This window comes from Haliotis rufescens, unplaced genomic scaffold (genome assembly GCF_023055435.1).
Source record: "Haliotis rufescens isolate VD_foot unplaced genomic scaffold, xgHalRufe1.0.p SCAF_13, whole genome shotgun sequence".
NCBI classification, from domain to species: Eukaryota; Metazoa; Mollusca; class Gastropoda; order Lepetellida; family Haliotidae; genus Haliotis; species Haliotis rufescens.
Window position 1 is genome coordinate 13,084,122 of NW_025963813.1, and position 23,870 is coordinate 13,107,991.

The window sequence follows — 23,870 nt, forward strand, 5'->3', positions numbered from 1 at the left end:
CAAGGGTGGAAACTGGACATTTAAAGTCAGTTAACTCTCTTGCTTCAGGAAGATGGTGATAAACCGTCTCATTCACTCGTGGGTCGCCTTGGAAATCTTCCCATTCGTGATGTACTAATCACAGCTGCGGGGTGTTCCCTTGACAGAAACGGGCAGAGCTACCACATGTGAAACCGACCTTCACATAATTTGTTTACAACATGGCATCGACTCACGTCAGCATGCTTAGATGTCGTGGCCACACTTTTGAAATCTCCTTTTGCGACAAAATGTGAAACGGCTTGGGCTATTCATTCACACGGTCTGGAAGTTTCAGCAATAACACATGACTAATAGTCATTTTATATGAAAAAAGCAGTTATTTGTCAAAACGAGTGAGCATGTAGGAAAATAGCAGACAAGAAATCATGGCACTGATATTATGCGAACGTGCCCTGTCGATCACTTCAGGCTTGTCCATTCAATGTTTACATTTTGATCATGAACTTCCTTCCCATAAATATACACTACACTACCTTAATACTAACGATCATAGCTATCTTTCCATATATTAGATTTGATTATTTTCTGTAAATCAACATCATAAACAGAAAGACAATCTGCACTGTCGTTTCGTATCTCGCACCATGCTAAATCGCCATGACACACAGTCAACAAGAGTTTGCCACCAATGTGCCCCTGTTGCAGAATTATGCCATAATTAAATCAAAACAAACCCTAACCTTTTTTTAAAGGAGGTGGAACTTGTTGTCATGGAAATTGTTAAAAGAGTTTGCCACTAACGTGAAGTTTCCTGCCCGGCAAATGAAGTGTATATTATGTCAACAATAGTGAAATTTGATCACACAAACACATACATTTGAAAATATTCAAAATTTGGTAAGGAGTAAAAGGCAGCAAGGGAGCATCTACTTGATGATAATGCAAAATATCCTAAAGAAACAAAATAAAATGCCGCAAAACACAGTTTCTATGATGTTCAAGAAAAAAACCTTCTCCACAAAAACATGATGGAAGTACAAACTGACAAAACCAGTTACCACATTTACAACTGAATTCATTAGGGTGGGAGAAAGAAAAAACATTACAAGTCATGTTACCGGCACTCACTGCGAGGAAGTAGGGTGCCACGAGTGCCACACACATTTTATGTTGTGGCTTTTTAACAATAAGGTCGTACCATGTTATATTATAAAGTGAAAATACAAACAAGACAATATTATAAATGTGAATGTGAAAACTCTACAGCACAAAAGCCTTCATATCAACATGTGCTGAAAACTGTAAAAAGTTTCATACAGAAGTATACCATCTTATCGCATACTCATCTCTGTAAAATCAATGCAGAAGTATACCATCTTATCGCATACTCATCTCTGTAAAATCAATGCAGAAGTATACCATCTTATCGCATACTCATCTCTGTAAAATCAATGCAGAAGTATACCATCTTATCGCATACTCATCTCTGTAAAATCAATGCAGAAGTATACCATCTTATCGCATACTCATCTCTGTAAAATCAATGCAGAAGTATACCATCTTATCGCATACTCATCTCTGTAAAATCAATGCAGAGGTAGGGATGATGGATTTGATTATGAAGTCAATAAACGTAAGTTACCCTCCACCATTATTGAGGCACATACTGACAACTTGGTAGAAGGCATGCACAGTTTCCCCTACCATGGGAGATACCTCCAAATGATGACAAAACACAAAATGTAGGCACGCCAAAAACTTTATTGTGACTTATAAGATTCCTTAAACAGGTTAAATGGGTATCAAGTTGAAAGTTTTGCCATTTTAAAGAAGAATTCATATATTTCTAAAAGTTCAACTTGTTGCCATGGAAAAATAAAAAAATATTAATTTCCAAAAAGAATTAATAGTAAAAGGCACCAGTTGAGCATGTACCTGACAGACCTGCAAAGTATCATGAAAAAATATTGAACGGTTTATGAGTTATGCTCCGGAAACGAACCCTACCCTCACAGAACCCAAGTCCATCTTGTTGCCATGGAAACGTAATAAATAGAAATTTCTAAAATTTCTAAATAGCAAAAGGCACCAGTTCAGCATGTACCCGACAGACCTGCAAAGTTTCATGAAATAATACTGACAGTTATGCTCCGGAAAAGAAATGTGACTGACGGACAGATGGAGCCTGTTTCTATATCCCCCGCCAACTTCACGAGATATGAACAAAGACTTCCATTGAGGACTAAACTTGGTTGTTTCACACCAATAACTGTACAGTGGAGAACAGTAAATCTTTCTGGCCAGTCTGATAGATGTCTTTTTCAAATTGGCTGTCTGATATGATAATAGTTACGTGTATGTGACATGGGTGCATAATTAAAAGAATTGCCATTATTCACACGAAGTTCAACATGGCAGAAAAAGGTCGAGAAGTGTGGTAACCACTTTACAAATATTGCCATATTTCGGAACCCACAGCACTGCATAAAATATGAGTTACACGATGTTAAAGTTGAGATGATTAGGGTGATGATCGTTATAATTTTGATTGTGCACACTCAGTGTTTGACATCTTAATTAACAGTTGAAAATGGACATTAACACTGATTAAGGGACATTAAGAGGGTGTGACTGTGAAGAGTGAGGAACCACGTATGGTCCCTTGGCACCAAGAGGGTTTTGTTTCTTTCTTTAGCAACTTGTGACATACTACTTTTCTTCTCTTTCTTGATACTCCTCTCCAATCTCTCTAACTCATGTTTCAGATGCTTCATCCTCAATATGCTTATGTGAAGTATTGTGAACAGCAATCTCTCGATCACTTAATCTAGACAAAACGGACGAACTTATTTCTGATCATGTGGTCATTTTTTCATCAAGTTCATGATTCATTTTAACTACATGATATGACAAATAGGCAGGTGGTCCTCTGCGCCTGGACGAAAACCGGACAGGTCGTGTTTCACCTGGCATATCATTGTCATTACTGTCAAAGTTCATAATTAGGCAAAATACTTACACATCCTGCTCGCGGGGCCATGGAAAGACGAAGAAGTCCCCGGGAGTCATTCAAGACAATTTACTGGCAGTTTGTTATTTCATCGCCATAGACAAATGCAAGGCAAGGCATTGCACAGCACGATGTCAACACACGGGCAACACGTGGTTACATTAAAAAAAAGAAAAGATTCGGGTGCATATAATTGTTGAACCGGAAACGAACTGGCAGACAAATAAAATTAAATTCCTTCACGTACACACTGCATCGGCAATAGGCGAACAGAGTCATTAGACACATAATATTATAATAGTACATGGACGAACAAAGTGATTGGACACATAATATTATAATAGAACATGGACGAACAGTCATTAGACACATAATATTATAATAGTACATGGACGAACAGAGTGATTGGACACATAATATTATAATAGTACATGGACGAACAGAGTGATTGGACACATAATATCATATTAGTACATGGACCAACAGAGTGACTAGACCCATGATACTATATTAGTACATGGACGAACAGAGTGATTAGACACATATAATATTATATTAGTACATGGACCAACAGAGTGACTTGACCCATGATACTATATTAGTACATGGACGAACAGAGTGATTTGACACATATAATACTATATTAGTACATGGACGAACAGAGTGATGGACACATATAATATTATAATAGTACATGGACGAACAGAGTGATGGACACATATAATATTATAATAGTACATGGACGAACAGAGTGATGGACACATATAATATTATAATAATACATGGACGAACAGAGTGATGGACACATAAAATATTATAATAATACATGGACGAACAGAGTGATCGGACACATAATATTATAATAGTACATGGACGAACAGAGTGATCGGACACATAATATTATAATAGTACATGGACGAACAGAGTGATTGGACACATAATAGTATAATAGTACATGGACGAACAGAGTGATTGGACACATAATATTATAATAGTACATGGACGAACAGAGTGATTGGACACATAATATTATAATAGTACATAGACAAACAGAGTGATTGGACACATAATATTATATTAGTACATAGACGAACAGAGTGATTAGACACATAATACTATATTAGTACATGGAGGAACAGAGTGATTAGACACATAATATTATATTAGTACATAGACGAACAGAGTGATTAGACACATAATACTATATTAGTACATGGACGTACAGAGTGATTAGACACAGAATATTATATTAGTACATGGACGAACAGAGTGATTTGACACATAATACTATATTAGTACATAGATGTACAGAGTGATTAGTCATATATCAATGTATTAGTAGTTGTAGGTACAGAGTGATTAGACATATATTTGGCTTTTTCTTAAAAAAACATATTCAGGCTGGAGGTAGTCAGCTACAATACGCGCATGACGTTCGTCAGAACACCCCCGGGCACATCCATACTTGTCCAGAAATTCCAGAAGCAATAGTAAACTCCAACGTAAACATCGAACGCGACCCTAGGCTACCCGCCCCAGTCTCCACGTTCCATTGTTCACATGTTAACAGTGTACACATTGTAGCCGAACATGCAGATTAACTACATGCATGCAGACGATTTCTCGATAACTTGAACTCTGGTGGCCTGGAGCAATAAACAGCGATTTAATTGGCTGTTTGGAATTCGATTTCCTAAAGTCTGGATTCTGATTGAGTGATCCTGAAAGTGTGATGTGTGACCTTTGGCACCATGTGCGGGGCCAATCATTAACATTTTGTGTCTGCAGAAATCTGCAAGTTGCAGACTGAGACACATTGAACATACTGGCTACCCCTTTCAATCGCCTCTGCCAACAGCCCTTAGACGTTCATCACATTGTTGACGACACATGCCCCATCTTATCACAAATACTGCATTACAGCAAGAGTGGAGAGTTCACATGTTACTGTGGATAAAACATGACGCCCAAACCCACATGGTATTTCATGTTCCATGTGCAATGTTTCGGGGGTGTTGGAGCGTTAGGTTTTGGTTCTGAAACCGTTCCATCTTTGGCAGTCATATTTCAAAGCTGAACTTTGTTCTGGCGACTGATCATTATCATATATATTTAAATGACCCTCAACTTGTTTAGGAGAGTACATGTTGCCAACAATATTTATCCGGGAAGGGACATTTCTGGATTAGTGGGGTCCGGATTAACAAGTTTCACTTAATGCAGGTAGTGTTAAGCTCTGTAGACAAGAAGTCACACCATGCCATTGAATCCAGAATTTCTCGATCACCGTTAAATCAAACTGCTGGGCAAAAGATAGCACACAATTGTTTACATTTTGAGACACCATCAAACATGGGTGTATACTTTCTTTTGCGGTCTGTTTTATTTTTTCTCTTGTGCGTTAAACGAACGGCTGATAAGATAAATTAAAATGCTGAGTCACTGGAATGACGCCGTTATTTTATATGGGTCGTGTTACACTTAAGAAAAACTCCTTTGTATCTAGAGATGGTGAGATGCAGGCAGGGTTTGTTTGTTCTCAGCTGGGGGACTCGAAGTGATCAGATCAATATATACACTTGCATGTACATGACGTGTGAATATATACAACATGTCGAGTCAGGAGAAGTCAGCAGCGAGAGATGAGAAATCCCCTGTAGCATTCTCATGTAGGTATAACACGCTCATTTTTATGACAAACGCAATTGTATCATCTTGGTTTCAGATGAAATGTTCAATGTACATTGAACGTCAGATGAGGTGAGGTGAAACGCGTGTGTGTGTTTGTACTGGTCCGAAATTATGTTCAGTTAAACATGGATACCCCATTCAGGCACACCGCCTCCGTGTTCTTGTGGTAGAGCGTCCGCCCGGAGAGCGGAAGGTCCGGGGTTGGATCCCCGGCCGCGTCATACCAAAAGACGTTAAAAGATGGTACTTGTTGTTACCCTGTCTGGCGCTCGGCATTAAGGGGCTAAAACAAGGACTGGTCGGCTCGGAGTCAGTATACTGTGTCTGAGCGGGGTATTCATGTTAAACTGCGACATGGTATCTCAGTGGGCTAGCACTATAAATCGGCATCAGTCCGGACTAGTACAAGCAGCCACACAAACACACACACGTACATGCACGTCGCTATATAAGTGCAATAATCTTGGACGCGACGTTAAACCCCATTTCACCTCACCTTACCTCACCATTCAGACACACTGTACTGACTCCCAGCAGGGTGACAGCAATTGTCTTCTTTTCACATCTTTGGATCATCAGTATCAGACTAGTGATATATTTTTAAATGTTGTCTTCTAACTGTATTCTTACTATGTATAAAGAGTGGTTGCTTCCAAAGATTCATTGTGAGCGACCACCATAACTCCCATGGAGGGCTCTGTTCTTGGGGGGGCGGTCGGGTAGCCTAGTGGTTAAAGCGTTAGCTCGTCACGCCGAAGACCGAGGTTCGATTCCCGACATGGGTACAATGTGTGAAGCCCATTTCTGGTGTCCCCCGCAGTGATATTGCTGGAATATTGCTAAAAGCGGCGTAAAACCTCACTCACTCACTCACTCACTCTGTTCTTGGGGTAAATTTTGAGTTAAACGGAGTGTATAGTAACAATGTGATCATAATTATGATTATTGGTGTAAGAGTTCGTCTCAGGTCACGAAGAACACTTTGCTTTACAGAACTCGTGTTATCAGCTAACTGGTGCATCATCGCCATTCTATGATTCCGTATTAAAAGCGACAAATCACTTTCCATAAGCATGAATATCCATTGTACGATTCCGAGTTTATCATGAGCATGTATTTATGAATCACTCTCAAATAGCGATTATTTCAGGTGTTCGCGAAAAGTTGTTCGTAACCTGCCCCATCGGTGGCTGTCGTCACAAACACACGCAAGGGCAACTTAATTGCTTACCCGAAAACACGGTAACATGTGGTCCACGTCAAAATAGGGAATTGGATCAGACATATTTTTTTTTACTTATGAATAAGATTTTGAAATGTTCTCCACATGAAACCTTTTGAAAGCTTTGCTGAGAATTCATATCTTATGACCCTAATCAAACAAATGTTCACAATGTGTGCGCAACCCCAATGCGACCACTAGTCACTTAATGCAGATTAGAATGAGTGATTGAGTGTTTGTTACGCGTGAGTCAGCGATATTTCATTATATATAACGACCAAGAACACCTGTGTTTGATGGCATTCACACCGCCGAACGAACGATGAGAAGGCCGACATTTTGTCTGTCTGTGGCATGTGCAACCTCTCGGCATTCTCATTTAATGGCATGTCAGTTAGTGACAGTTAGTGACAGTCGCAAATCAAAATACTTCGCTCAATCCGTTTAAAGAGGACATTAATATTTAAAAATTACCAAGAGTATTCTATACTCGAATCCAGGCAGGTGCGCGCCTCCCCCTTTTTTTTAGCATGCTAATCATGTTAACATATACTACTCAACGTTTGCTAAGGATCACCAAGGTAAAACGTCAAATTGTGTTGAAAAAGCCAAAGACAATCATGCGCGAAGGCATGTTTAATGAACAAAGCGACAGAATGACAACAAAGAACGCGTGATCACAGGTCAAAATCTGAAACATAAAAGAAATCATGAAAACAAATTCATTGTCTAATCGAAACGCGCCACTTTGTGATGTCGGATGGGTGTGATGCAAATGCATGCTTCGATATCCGGAGACTAGCCTCGCGGAGACGATCACACACTGACTGAGTAGAAACGTTAGCGCCATTGGCGTTCCGCAGGTCATTTCTCAGAGTGGTGTCAGTCACGAAGTGATGACATCTTGCTGCAATCACCTGCATGTCGCTGGGTAGCTGATCCAAACGTCTGATATCAATGAAATGCCCTGCTGATCGCACTTTGGCTGACACCAAAAACCTTTACTTCGTGACGTTATGTTGACCGAGTTTCAAGCATGTCTGTTCATCGACAGTCACTTAAATTCTTCGGTCGTCAGACGACTTTTTTTTACGCCGAGGGGGCATAGGTGCATTCAGTTGTAACAGTTGCAATCCTCAGTCGCTGTTGTTCTCTCTTATAATGATGCTCAACGAGTCTGTTACGATACATCCAAGCACAGGTTCTCAATCACCCCGTGCACCACATGCCTCTGTCCGTTCGTCATGAAATTGAGGTGAGGTGAGGTGAAATAGGGTTAAACGTCGCGTCCAAGATTATTGCACTTATATAGCGACGTGCATGTACGTGTGTGTGGGTGTTTGTGTGGCTGCTTGTACTAGGCCGGACTGATGCCGATTTATAGTGCCAGCTCACTGAGATACCATGCCGCAGTTGAACATGAATACCCCACTCAGACACAGTATACTGACTCCGAGCCGACCAGCCGTTGTTTTAGCCCCTCAATGCCGGGCGCCAGACAGGGTAACAACAAGTACCATCTTTTAACGTCTTTTGGTCCTAAAGGGGTTATCCAATCATTATGTACTGAGATATTTCAATTTTCATTTGTTGGATGATGTTTTGATGTCATCAAAATGGATCCTCAGCATACTTTGAATAATATATACTAAACATATAGGTAAAACGTTCGCTCATCACACCGAAGAAACGGGTTCGATTCCCCAAATGGGTACAATGTATGAAGCTCATGTCTGGTGTCCCCCGCCATGATATTGCTGGAATGTTGTTAAAAGCGGCGAAAAATCATTTGCTGACTCACTGATTCACAAAATATGACACTGAATCATTTGGTATTATTTGGTTAAATAACAATCAAATGGCGAACAAACTCAAATTGTTTATGTTTATATTTTAAGTGAACCGTTCTTTTCCAAAACGTATTCACGCCCTATTCTTCAAATAGTTGTATACGGACTTGTATTCCTTTGTAGTATCGTGCCTGTGTTCACAACGATGGCTACTGGCCTTCGTTGGCTTGTTTGCGGGCATCATGATGAACGCCGCCCGTGTCAACCTCAGCGTCGCCATCGTGTGCATGGTCAACGACACCGACACCAATTCTACGTCGTCGACATCGGAGGTACAGTTTTCAACCACCTCATCCCCTTCGCACTGTTACGTATCATGGTCAAGTGTGGTCGCCCTTGTATCTCTTCTGGGGGCACGAGTGGCCCAGTCGCCTAAGGCGCCGCGATTCGCTGTTCAGAGTTGCGTCCCTTGGGCATGCCAGAAACCTGATTGTGGGCCCGAATCCCGGTTCGCCCCAATTATGTTTCTAGGTTTGTCAGCACCATACCCGTGCTCGTGGGTTTCACCGAAGTGGTAAACGTCTGAGACCTGCATCACTTCGGGCTTTCCTCCCACATTAAGCTGACACGTTGTGATATAACTGGAATAATGTTAAAAGCGGCGTAAACCAAACCCACTCACTCACTTGTATCTCTTCTTATTATGCCTCAAAGTCAGATTGACCAATCAGAGAGCAAAACTACTAACCCCATATGAACTCGTATACCTGTAAAAATCCAAGATGGTAGTGTCTGACCGAATATGAGACCGTCAGAAACAGCCATTTTGGATATTCCAACACCCACCTCACATATTTCACATGACAATTCTGGTACAGAAATTCGTTATTCGACACTGTTTTGTGCTTTAATATCATTAATTGTGATGTGTAAAGACATTATTTTTTAAAGAAACCACGTTCCTAACTTTATTAATAAATGCTATAGAGAACAAAAAGCTCACAACGGAGGTCACCGAACTTACAACGTCATAGAACATACTAGAGGATGACGTCACAAACAAGAAACGTGACAATATTGACGTCACAGAGAAATAGAAAAGATAGCAGCCCGGGAAAGCAGTGGCCTGCAGATTTCTGATAACAAGCGGGCATATTTGTGATAATTCTATTCATTTTAGCTATAATATTTGTTAAACGTTCGCATTTAGTGCATTACATAGTCCATTGTTAACGTTTGTGTTTACATAAACGGAACTCGTTACTCGTTACTTTATGTGTTGCAGCCTTTGGCATCGCTCGATGGCTTCGAAGTGTCCTGCTTTGTCAAAGTATTGCATCAATCTTGTACATGTAAATCATAAATTAAAAATGAAAACAAACTGCTTTGTGCCCCCCCCCCCCCCCCCCCCCCCCCCACCACCACCACACACACAAGCTCACACACTTCCTACTTAAACACAGCTATGGTTCAAAGATGGGATAAATAATATGTCCTTGTACTTCACACGTTATATTTCCAGCATGCCGAGTTTAACTGGTCCAAGGGAGAGCAGTCTGGAATCCTCAGCTCGTACTTCTACGGCTACATAGTGACACAGATTCCCGCGGGAATACTGGCGAGTAGATATGGCGGAAAGTACGTCCTGTTTATCGGGATGCTGATTGGCTCGATCGCCACACTGCTTCTACCAATCGGCGCCCGGACTTCCATCTACCTGGTGTATGTGCTTCGTGTGATTCTTGGCCTGGCACAGGTAGAGATGACTGTCAAGTTGAAAATAGCCTTTTTAATTTCCATGTTACTTTCTCACTAATGCAATTATTACTAAGGATGATAAATTCACTGATGGAATTGCGCATTGCGATATCTAACACAATTATTACAGTTATCACGGAGGCTTAAACGAACCAACATCAAAACAGTCGACACAATTCGAATTGTGTTACTCTTAACCAGTACATTAAAAGGTTCTTGTCCAATGAAAGAACGTCATTTGACCATAGTGGGTGTATTTATATTCCGAAACCTCTACAGCTCTACTCAACAAGACAATATATGACTGTGAGCTAAATTCTGATTTATTTTGTTTTACTGGTTTAAATTGTGTTTTACTATACTCTCCCCAGGGAGTATTTTTTCCATCCTTTCAATCCATGTGGGGCCAATGGGCGCCACTACTAGAGAAGACAAAACTCACTGCTGTCTGTTACTCAGGTAAATCAGATTTGAAAGTTTATATTTCTGAGGAAATCGGCCAATCTGAGATGTGTTTCGTGGTGGCAGAGGTTAACCTAGAAATCGGAATATGGTATTTAATGTTTCCCTGCACGACGCTTGGGAGTTATGGGGTTAACCAAGTTCTGGTCGTCTCGGAGTCAGTATACTGTGTCTGAGCTGGGTATCTATGTTAAACAACTGCGGCTTGGTATGCCAGTGGACTTGCACACTCCATTAGTCCGGACTACTACAAGAATAGTACTGGAAGCTGGCTGGAACTCGGTACTTCCAAATATTTCTCTAAACCGCTCTTCGCCATCTTCCCGAGGGAAGTGAGTTAACTGACTTTGAAAGTCCAGTTTGCACTCTTGCCGAACAAGGCTGGAATTCCTGGCCTCGATCGTATGGACCAATCAGATTCCACCTCTCGTATCACTTGCATTTGCTTCAAACAAAATGGCGGCGCCCAGTCAAGACGATCTGATCGATAATCAAAATCTATATTGTGATAAAACGGGTCTTACATCGCGAAATGCATCAAATCACGTGAGCACCTTGATTAAAAACATGAAAAGATTTGGAAAATATCTGTTGACAACGAGTTTGGGGTGCACATGCTTTGGAAATGCTGCCATCGACAGAAACCTGCATGACAGTTTACGAACCGGATTTTGATTTCGTTGCGCGATTTTGATTGGACTATGCATAGACTCGTTTGTCAAGCCAAAATGTAACTCCATAATACCAGCCTAGTTCGGCAAGGGTGGAAACTGGAGTTTTAAAGTCAGTTAACTCCCTTGCATGGGGAAGATGCACTTCGCAAGTAGACGGAAAGGCCTGAAATCACACTCGTGTCGCTCTTATATAGGTACTATTAGCCTTCTAGAAACTGTCCCATCCAGAAACATCTCAAAGTGCCAGTTATTACAAAACATACCTACAACAGTTTATACGGCCACTACAAGTCATAACACATGTCAACGGATCGATGCAAATGAATGTTTTGATGATTTAATTTCACTTCCAATATCTGTACATAAAAAAGTCATGGAGAAATGTTCTGAAGTCATTATTGCGACTGTCTAATTTGTTTTCACAAATAGTTGCTCAAATAGTATTTTTTTAAAAACCCAGACAATCTTGAAATATAGCATGTTTATAGATTGACTTGAGTATTTGTCACAGATAGAAGGGGAAGCCGTTTTGTCATTATTGTAATATTGTTATTAATATTCTACATTCCAGGACCTCAGTTTGGTAGCATAGCAACGTTCGCTTTATCGGGGTTCATGTGCATATATGGCTTCGATAATGGATGGGGTTCCATGTTCTATGTTACAGGTAATTAAGATATACACAATCCGATACTAAAGTGAATAGATTCATTAAAACTTCAAGCGACTATTCCCCACATGTTATTTGTTATAACCGAGTATTCTTTCAAGTAAATTGTTACAACCGAATATTCCTTTTCCCGTCTTTGTCATCAACCGAAAATCCATTATGTACTAAACCATACTTAGTACCGTAGATAAAACCCCAATAAATACATAATGACAGTATTAACTTCGGTATATAACATGCAATATGGCTTTACTCTGACAGTGAGCTAATGCACCGTCATATTACTGGAAACAGGTTCAAAACAAGGTTAAACCATAAACAAACTCACTCACTCACTCACTCACTCACTCACTCACCAATACCCCCACCCCACCCCACTCGACCCCACTCCACTCAATCCCACTCACTCACTCACCCACCCACTCACTCACTCACTCACTCACTCACTAACTCACCCACCCACCTACGCACCCACCTCACCCCACTCCACTCCACTTCACTCACTCACTCCACTCACTCACTCCACTCAATCCCAATCACTCAATCCCATTCACTCACTCACTCACTCATCCACCCACCCACCCACCCACCCACCCACCCACCCACCCACTCACTCACTCACTCACTCACTCACTCACTCATAAAGGTGTCCGGCCATCACAAATACTCCCCTTATAATGCCTGCTAATGTATATTGCTTTGGACACGGCATCAGTTTGTGGGGAATAACATTTGCCAAGAGGAAGCAAGGAAATTGTTCAATCTTTGAAATCAATAAATATTTTCACCCCAGAACTAGTTGATATCACCCACTTTGGAACAACATTGTTTGTCTCATGCTTACAGGTGGTATATCGTTGTTATGGTGCGGGCTGTGGTATATAACGGTCGCCAGCACACCGGCTCAGCACCCTCGTATCACGGAGAGAGAGAGGAACTATATCATCACCAGTATAGGGAAACAACAACAGGTATCGTCCATTGTATCTACATGATTTAAATGTGTTATATATTCTACCATAGAAGATCGATTCAGTAACGAAATGGTCGAAGCGTTTCTTATCACTCAATGTCCGGGGGACACTGGGCATTATATTACGGCGGGGGACACTGGGCATTATATTACGCCGAGGGACACTGGACATTATATTACGGCGGGGGACACTGGATATTATATTACGCCGGGGGACACTGGACATTATATTACGGCTGGGGACACTGGACATTATATTACGCCGAGGGACACTGGACATTATATTACGGCGGGGGACACTGGACATTATATTACGGCGGGGGACACTGGACATTATATTACGGCGGGGGACACTGGATATTATATTACGGCGGGGGACACTGGACATTATATTACGGCGGGGGACACTGGACATTATATTACGCCGAGGGACACTGGACATTATAATACGGCGGGGGACACTGGACATTATATTACGGCGGGGGACACTGGACAAAATATATTACGCCGAGGGACACTGGACATTATATTACGGCGGGGGACATTATATTACGCCGGGGGACACTGGACATTATATTACGGCGGGGGACACTGGACATTATAATACGGCGGGGGACACTGGACATTATATTACGCCGGGGGGCACTGGACATTATATTACGGTGGGGGACACTGGACATTATAATACGGCGGGGGACACTGGGCATTATATTACGGCGGGGGACACTGGACATTATATTACGGCGGGGGACACTGGACATTATATTAACCGATAATGACATATGCCTAACTGCGAGTCGACAACAGATGATAGCTAAATATTCGTTCAATACAAAATGTTACTTGAAACAACACGTCATGTATCTACGGTGAGGCTAAGGCAACGCTCGCTGAAAGCCAAATCAGTGTTGCGATGGGTCTCATTTTGGCGATCATTGCTATAGGTAAGAATGCCAAATTATATTATTATATTGTTTTAAGTCAGAGAAATCACTCGCACCTGCTGATTCTGGAAGAATTAATTAATGAATTAATTAATTAATCCGCCCCTTCGGGAATCAGACTTCGGGAATTAACAGATGCCCGTGATGTCTCCATTACTTCACAAATAAGATGTTAACGTTGTTATCTAGACGTTCTCGACCCCATGGGCCGCCCTGCTGAAGTCACCGGCGCTGTGGGCGTGTCTAACTGCACACGTGTGTTGTAACTGGATAATATACACACTACTGACCATCATACCAACATTCCTTAAAGAGGTGCTGGATTTCGACATAGCCGAGGTGCGTATGTAAATACATTCGACGAATAGGCATTTCGATACCGGTGGACTAGAAACAAATAATTTTTTTTTTTTATTGTTGTGAGGTACGATTATGATGGAAATTATAATAATTTTTTTTTTCTTCTGAATTCCTAACGGGTGAGGGCGCTGGGGTTGCCTAGTGGTTAAAGTGTTCGCTTGTCACAGGGAAGACCAGGGGGCACGGGTGGCCCAGTCGTCGAAGGCGCCGCGATTCGCTGTGCAGAGTTGCGTCCCTTGGGCACGCCAGAAACCTATGATTGTGGGTTCGAATCCTGGTTCGCCCCGATTATGTTTCTAGGTTTGTCAGCAACATACCCGTGCTCGTGGGTTTCACCGAAGTGGTAAACGTCTGAGACCTGCATCACTTCCGGCTTTCCTCCCACATTAAGCTGACACGCCGTGATATAACTGGAATACTGTTAAAAGGGACTGTTAAAAGCGGCGTAAAACCCAACTCACACACTCACTCACAGCGAAGACCCGAGGTCGGTTTGGATGTTGGCCTGATATTGAACGAATGATGCTGAAACAATGTAAAACTGACACACACTCACTCAGTTAATTTCAGTGCTTATGGTAATAAAATCAGCATTGCTAGATGTGTGTATAGTGTCCATCATGGAAATGTTTAATGTAAATCGATTGATTTTTGTCAAAAGAACGGCTTGCTGTCGTCCATTCCCTACGTGAGCCAGGCAGTGTCCGGAATGTTGACAGGTCAAGTGGCCGACTACATCCGGTCAAGGAAATACCTCAGCACGACGGCCACCCGAAAGATCTTCCAGTCTATATGTCAGTAACAGTAGATACACACATTGTATATGTCAGTAACAGTAGATACACACATTGTATATGTCAGTAACAGTAGATACACACATTGTATATGTCAGTAACAGTAGATACACACATTGTATCTGTCAGTAACAGTAGATACACACATTGTATGTGTCAGTAACAGTAGATACACACATTGTACATGTCAGTAACAGTAGTACACACATTGCATATGTCAGTAACAGTAGTACACACATTGTATATGTCAGTAACAGTAGATACACACATTGTATATGTCAGTAACAGTAGATACACACATTGTATCTGTCATTAACAGTAGATACACACATTGTATATGTCAGTAACAGTAGATACACACATTGTATATGTCAGTAACAGTAGATACACACATTGTACATGTCAGTAACAGTAGATACACACATTTTTAACGGATTAACGGATCGTCGCAAAAAGCATAATCAGTCGCAAGACGTAATTCTTTAATATACTCGTGGCGTGGGCTTTATTCTGAATATGAGTAAAGAGAAGCCCCAAAGATTCTCGCCGTGATAACAGTGGAATGTGGCGGCTACAAATCACCTTTGTACCATATTCACTGTGCACACTCAAGCACATTGAGGGTAATGTGAATTGTTGCCAAACTGATATGTAGGCATAATGATTTGAAACCAAAATGAGGTGAAGGCAAATGAAATAACGGACAAGTAAAATGTAATCAAAATGAGTGGAAGGCAATGGCAATCTAGTCTAAATGAGATGTAGGCAAAATGAGCGGAAGGCAATGGCAATCTAGTCTAAATGAGATATAGGCAAAATGAGCGGAAGGCAATGGCAATCTAGTCTAAATGAGATGTAGGCAAAATGAGTGGAAGGCAAGGGCAATCTAGTCTAAATGAGATGTAGGCAAAATGAGCGGAAGGCAATGGCAATCTAGTCTAAATGAGATGTAGGCAAAATGAGCGGAAGGCAATGGCAATCTAGTCTAAATGAGATGTAGGCAAAATGAGTGGAAGGCAATGGCAATCTAGTCTAAATGAGATGTAGGCAAAATGAGTGGAAGGCAATGGCAATCTAATCTAAATGAGATGTAGGCAAAATGAGCAGAAGGCAATGGCAATCTAGTCTAAATGAGATGTAGGCAAAATGAGTGGAAGGCAATGGCAATCTAATCTAAATGAGATGTAGGCAAAATGAGTGGAAGGCAATGGCAATCTAATCTAAATGAGATGTAGGCAAAATGAGCAGAAGGCAATGGCAACTAGTCTAAATGAGATGTAGGCAAAATGAGTGGAAGGCAATGGCAATCTAATCTAAATGAGATGTAGGCAAAATGAGCAGAAGGCAATGGCAACTAGTCTAAATGAGATATAGGCAAAATGAGTGGAAGGCAATGGCAATCTAATCTAAATGAGATGTAGGCAAAATGAGTGGAAGGCAATGGAAATCTAATCTAAATGAGATGTAGGCAAAATGAGCAGAAGGCAATGGCAACTAGTCTAAATGAGATGTAGGCAAAATGAGTGGAAGGCAATGGCAATCTAATCTAAATGAGATGTAGGCAAAATGAGCAGAAGGCAATGGCAACTAGTCTAAATGAGATATAGGCAAAATGAGCGGACGGCAAAGGGAAATGTTGGCAAAATGAGTGGATGGCAAAGTGAAATGTAGGCAAAATGAGTGGATGGCAAAGTGAAATGTTGGCAAAATGAGTGGATGGCAAAGTGAAATGTAGGCAAAATGATTGGAAGGGATAGGGAAATGTAGGCAAAATGAGTGGACAGCAAAGTGAAATGAAGGCAAAATGAGTGGACGGCAAAGTGAAATGTAGGCAAAATGAGTGGACGGCAAAGTGAAATGTAGGCAAAATTAGTGGACGGCAAAGTGAAATGTAGGCAAAATGAGTGGACGGCAAAGTGAAATGTAGGCAAAATGAATGGATGGCAAAGTGAAATGTAGGCAAAATGAGTGGATGGCAAAGTGAAATGTTTGCAAAATGAGCGGAAGGCAAAGTGAAAAGTAGGCCAAATCAGCGGAAAAATGTGAAATGCTGGCAAAAGGATTCGGAGGCAAAGTGAAATTTAGTCAATATGAGATGAAAACAGAATGGTCGGAAGGAAAAGTAAAATGAAGGCAAAATGAGTGGAAGTTAAAGTGAAATGATTTCCAAATTTTCGAAAGGCAAAGTGAAATGTTAGCAAACGATCGAAGGTCAAAGTGTAAAATGTTAGATGCATAATGGAACCTCTTAGTCAAAGGTCTTTGATCATTGTGGGGGACAGATTGAATCCCCTGACTGTGTATGCAACACATGCTGCACCTCAACACCAGACAGTTGGTAGAGGCAGTGCTGATCTGAATTGTCATGATAAGAGTATCTCTATCATATACATCCAGCCTCACTTGTGTTTGGACATAATTTCTAAATATCTTTTAGCCAGTTATGTTTAGTGACAACCCATACATCCGGGTGGTAGCGCTCCCGGTGAAATCTTCAGGTTATCAAATTTCCGGATGGTCAAATCAATGATATGGGGTTATGCCCATCGTATACAGGAATGCATTCTTAACAATAATCGATTAAGTAGTCGATTTCCGTACTAGCGGGGTTGCACTACACATGTTTTTCTACCAAATCTATCATTTTATATCACAAATTAGGTTTTATTTCAGCCTTCGTGGGGGCAGGTGCGTGTCTGATCGGGACAGGGTTTGTGAACGTGGAGAACCGCTACGTCGCTGTAGTTTTGTTAACGATAGCCATGTGGTGTGTTGGGATGGCATCTGCTGGCTTCATTGTCAACACTGTCGACTTCGCTCCAAGGTAGGGTTTCTCCCTCTTTTCAATTCCAGATGGGAAATTCAGTTTTTAATGTGTTGTTCCATGTTGTTTTAAAAAAAATGTGTCGGATGGTTAAAACAAAAGATGTTATCATCGTTAAGAGTATAGATCATGGTATTTTCATCTTTTTGGTTGGCCTTGTTTATCTGAGGTTGTGTCTCTCAATACTGATGTAGATGATATGCAGTATACTGAAATACATTGTGCGGATATGCAGTACATTGATATACAGTGTGTGGATATGCAGTACATTCATATACAGTGTGCGGATATGCAGTACATTCATATACAGTGTGTGGATATACAGTATACATATTTTCAGAATACTGATATACAGTGTGCAGATATGGATGATGCTGATACATACTAGTTGGCAAAAGAAAGTATACACCCATGTTTGATTGTCAATATAATGAAAAGAAACAAGAGAATGTTATTCAATGATTTTGCATTCGCTAATAGGGTCACATGCAATTGTCCATGCACAATTTCAGTGCGAAACTCAAAGCAGGTGACGTGTACATGACGTTTACAAGTACATGGGGGTAGACAGATCACAGTTCACAGGAATGATCAGTGAGTGAGTGAGTATGGTTTTACGCCGCTTTTAGCAATATTCCAGCAATATCACGGCGGGGGACACCTGAAATGGGCTTCACACATTGTACCCATGTCGAGAATCGAACCCGCGTCTTCGGCGTGACGAGCGAACGCTTTAACCACTAGGCTACCCCCCAAGAAAAGAAAGAAGAAAGTGTAACCCATTTGTTGAAGAACGTCTTCAACGGAAACCTGGTACGCTCAGTAACGAGTATGACCACCGTGAGCACCAATGCACGCCCAGACACGCCGCCTCATTGACGTTGACGTAATCGGGAATCCGATTCGATTCAATTCTTACAGCGTCGGCAAGCTCTTGCTGGTTTGCTGGTGTTTGCTGGCGGGTGTGGACGTCTTCGGACCTGACGCTTCAGATGATCCCATAAGTGTTTAACTGGGTTCAAGTCAGGCGAGAGTGCTGGCCACGGGAGAATGTTGACGTTGTTCGTTCACAGGAAATCGGGGCGGTCGGGTAGCCTAGTGGTTAAAGCGTTCGCTCGTCACGTCGAAGACCCGGGTTCGATTCCCGACATGGGTACAATGTGTGAAGACCATTTCCGGTGTCTTTCCGTGATATTGCTGGAATATTGCTAAAAGCGGCGTAAAACCATACTCACTCACTCTCAGGAAATCTTGGACGAGCCTTGCAGAGTGTGGTCTAGCGTTGTCATGCTGTAGGAGTGTTGCTTTTGGCGAAGGTATGGAAGCACCACGGGTTGAAGAATATCATCTCTGTATCGCTGGCCGTTGAGGATGCCGCGGACGCGGACAAGCCTCGTCCGTTGGTTGCCACAAATTCTACCCGAAACCATTTCACCACCTCCACCAATGGGATGAACTTCTTGAATGCAGCCTGGCACCAAACGTTTCCCCCTGCGACGGTATGCTCGAGCTCTACCATCATTGTAAAACAGCTGAAAACCTTCTTTCGTCAGAGAAAAGTACTCTCTACCAATCACGGACGTGCCAACGTCCTACTGTTCTGGCCAACTGCAGTCTTCAACGTCGATGTTCCCGGGTCAATGCCATTCCAAGGAAGCAACGGCGAGATCTAATACCTGCGTGACGTAGGCGTCGTAGCACCGTGCGTCGACTGATAAGGCGTCCTAACGCCGTTGCTGTCGTTTCCGTCGCTGTGACGAACCTGTTGCGCAGATGGTACGTGCGCAGATGGTACGTGCGCATGTGCCGATCTTCCTGTTGCGTTGTCACTCGTGGTCTGCCCGATCTTGGTCTTGTGTCCTGCCAGTCTGTCTGAAGCCTTGAAACAGTTTACCCCACCAATTTAAAAGTGTATACTTTCTATTGCCCGTGAGTTTACAGTGTTCTGACATAACGTGTATCGATATACAGTGTACTGATATACAGTGTGTAGATATAGAAAGTATGGATGTACAATGTATTGATATATAGAGTACTGACATAGAGTGTCCGGATATGCAGTGTACTGATGCACAGGTGAGGTGAGGTGAAATGGGGTTTAACGTTGTGTCCAAGATTATTGCACTTACATAGCGCGCGCGCGCGCGCGTGTGTGTGTGTGTGTGTGTGTGTGTGGCTGCTTGTACTAGTCTGGACTGATGCCGATTTATAGTGCTATATCACTGAGATACCATGCCGCAGTTTAACATGAATACCCCACTCAGACACAGTATACTGACTCCGAGCCGACCAGTTCTTGTTTTAGCACCTAAATGCCGAGCGCCAGACAGGGTAACAACAAGTACAATCTTTAAACGTCCTTTGGTATGACGCGGTCGGGGATCGAACCCCGGACCTTCCGCTCTCCGGGCGGACGCTCTACCACTAGACCACGGAGGCGGTCTGATGCACAGTGTGCAGATATATAAGTGTACTGATAAACAGTATAGCCTGGTGGTTAAAGTGATCGCGATAAGTGTTGGACATCCGAGTTCAATTACCAACATAGACAATGTGTCAATCCAATTGTTTGTGTACCCTGTCGCCATAGTAACGGAAAATGGCTCAAATAGGCGTAACCAAGGTTCCTCATTCCTCCATGGACAGCTGTGGAATTCCGTAATATATTCATTTTATTAAATATATATTTCACTGAATGAAATGATATAATTTTCAATTGTGATTGGTAAGTCCTGTTTCATGTTTAACCTTTGAATAAAATGGAAATATCTGACTTTGTTTTATGATTTTGTTTTGGTATATTTGTTATCTAACACCTTTCTGAGCAATATACACGTATACCAGAGCGTCATTTCCTTACAGGGTTCATGTTTGTGTATGTGGGTATCTGTGTCTCAATGTCGACATTCATGTTGCAGATACGCTGGTATACTGTTCGGTATTTGTAACGCTGCTGCGACGGTCCCGGGGATGGTGTCACCTCTCCTAGCCGGTGCCCTCACCCCAAACGTAAGTGTGAGTGAGTGAGTTGGGTTTAACGCCGCGTTTAACAGTATTCCAGTTATATCACGGCGGGTCAGCGTAATGTGGGCGTAAAGCCCGAAGTGATGCAGGTCTCAGACGTTTACCGCTCGGGTCAAACCCACGAGCACGGGTATGGTGCTGACAAACCTAGAAACATAATCAGGGCGAAACGGGATTCGAACCCACAATCATAGGTTTCTGGCGTGCCCAAGGGACGCAACTCTGCACAGCAAATCGCGTAGAAGAGTCGTTAGCGGTTTAGTTCTTTGTTTGTTTTGTTCAACGGTGCTCTCAGCTTTCACAGCCATACGACAGCGGTCTGTAACCAAGGCAACAAACATAACAACCCGATCCATTTAGTCGCCTCGTACGACATAGGACAAATTCTAACGCGGGATTCCAACGGTGACGTCATCATTTCATATACGGGATTGTTTCTTATGATGTTTTGTCACTTGTAACGATTGGTGGTGAGTCAATGAATCTTCTTTTAGTCGGTTCCCGCATTCACCCTTACTTGGATTTTCTTTAGCTGTTTAACGCTTCACTAAAACTTCTTATGACTACACCCTAATGATCTACCCGTGTCTGCGCCGTGCTGTTTGACTTACCTCTCACATTAAGCTGACATTCCCCAATATGACTGAATATTGTTATACGGCGTTAACCCAACTCATTCACGTGAACGCATAAATCGATGCTCACTGCTTTTTCAGTTTCTGATTAAATGTTGCCGACCTTTAATGATAATGATAATTTATGCATATTTCATGTTCTGGGGGGATTGTGTGTCTGGGATTTTGAATTGAGACCAGATATTTTTTCAGCAACAACCCACCATCACCACAATCTAAATAAAATCAGATCTTAGTTCTTGCTATCGCTAAACAAAGATCTGAGGACATCCCATTACGGGTCACCTCAGAACGACCTTTCATCCAACCAATCAGAGCGTGGATTAGCAGATCGTGACAGTCGGAATGTGTTTTTCTGATCATGCAACCACGAGAATACGTCAAAATATGTCGTCGCCAGTTTGAAACCAGTGTCATAAAGCTCGTGAAAGCTGCCTTCTGATTGGCTCATGTCGATTTCTTGTCAGTCATTTCATTGGTCGGCCAAAATTAACGAAAGGTCGTTCTGACGTGACCCGTAATGGGATGTCCTCAGATCTTTGTTTAAGATCTGATTTTAATGAGATTGACCATCACCACCACCATAATATGAAATGGCCAGCCCCTTACTATTGCCTCCGTTAGCTATCAGGCTGGTTTTGGTAAAACGTTCACCCGAAGACCCGAGTTCGATTCCCCATACGATGTCAAAAGTCACTTTTCCATACACTGTTGAAATATTGCTTACCGCGGCGTTACACTATTATCACTCACACACATTTCTCTCCCCATAGAAAACTCAGGAAGAATGGCGGAACGTGTTCTACGTGTGTGCGGGATTCTGTGCCCTGGGAACTTTGGTGTTCGCCACCCAGGCCCGGGGGGAACTGCAGCCGTGGGCCGTGGACCAGGTGGAGGTAGACGTGGGGGAAGGGCAGGAGGTCCCCGACGTTTCAGACAGAGCTCTGGATACCAAGGGCACTTTTGACAAGAAGTCAACTACAGATACGTCAACTCATCTGTAACAGTTTTCAGTCTAACATAACACAACATACATCGGTTAAAGGGAACCCCCTTTAACCGTATCATGGATGCGTTGATACAGAAGATATGTTAAACCAGACAATTCTACAGGGAATGGTACCGCACGGAATAACTGTGATTCCATGAATTCAATGATGATTGCAAACTGTGAAAGGAAAAAGCGGCCATTCACTAAATACAACGGACAGACCAATTGTATGTTTTAAATGTAGCTGACAGCGATCTTAGTCTGCAATCGCTTTGTGGAAGAGGATGGCGATTGTAGCCGAAGCCAAAGATCGCGATCGTCAACATTTACAATAATTGTAGTGCTGAGATTGTTCTGTGCAGGTGGACCCGGGAATTGAAATCACTACATGAAACACCATAACATTCATAGATAGATGTTACATTGTTAAGCAGAAAGGCTTCAAGTATCTCTAATGAACATGTAAAGTTAACGTGTTGATAATATGGTGACCAAATACGAAGAACGTGAATGCAAATTAAAATACTATCTTTCAATATAAGCACGTCTTGGAGATTCTAAAACACAAAATATTCTCTTCATTAAAAACATTTTTTACACATTTCTTACACAATTGTTTTCTTATGCATACATGTACGCTCCCACATAGACGTCCAGACTTAGATGACTCTACTGCTGAAGTGTACAAATTATTATCTGGAAAGGGTTGCAGTCAATCTCATTCAAAAATGTTTCAGCTTTGCAAAATATATCCAAAGACGACAGACATTTGCTCACAAGTCCATTGACATTCCAAGTATCTATAAGGATGTAAAGAACTTGTTGTTGATCTTGATCGCTATCACTGCACTGACTGTCCTCACAGTTGCTTACATGAACTGGGTCAGCACGCCAAGACATCGTTGTCGATTAAAATAGGTCCCTGTGAGATATCTATCTATGTCATGGACTTGTCTTCAGATGCATTATTTTGTTTGTTTGTTTGTTTGTTGCTTAACGTAGCACTCAGCAACATTCATGCTATGTGACGACGGTCTGTAAATAATCGAGTCTGGACCAGACAATC

The 23,870-nt window shown here is 42.0% G+C and overlaps 1 protein-coding gene across 1 annotated transcript; it reads left to right on the forward strand.

Annotated features, from left to right (window-relative positions):
- Positions 1-5,501: 5,501 nt before the first annotated feature.
- On the forward strand, positions 5,502-23,769 carry LOC124124331 (uncharacterized transporter slc-17.2-like). The gene is made up of 11 exons (XM_046487471.2): positions 5,502-5,661; positions 8,879-9,027; positions 10,218-10,451; positions 10,825-10,912; positions 12,161-12,256; positions 13,106-13,230; positions 14,366-14,515; positions 15,198-15,330; positions 18,004-18,154; positions 21,073-21,163; positions 22,587-23,769. The coding sequence occupies exons 1-11, from the start codon at positions 5,604-5,606 to the stop codon at positions 22,815-22,817; spliced, it is 1,506 nt and encodes a 501-aa protein (XP_046343427.2). The 5' UTR covers positions 5,502-5,603; the 3' UTR covers positions 22,818-23,769.
- The last annotated feature ends 101 nt before the right edge of the window (positions 23,770-23,870 follow it).

Excerpts from the sequence above, each read along its gene's own strand:
- LOC124124331 (XM_046487471.2), top strand. The coding sequence starts at position 5,604 with ATGTCGAGTCAGGAGAAGTCAGCAGCGAGAGATGAGAAATCCCCTGTA. Across the intron at positions 12,257-13,105 it reads TTCCATGTTCTATGTTACAG|GTGGTATATCGTTGTTATGG; the intron begins GTAATTAAGATA and ends TCATGCTTACAG. Across the intron at positions 13,231-14,365 it reads GTATAGGGAAACAACAACAG|ACGTTCTCGACCCCATGGGC; the intron begins GTATCGTCCATT and ends GTTGTTATCTAG.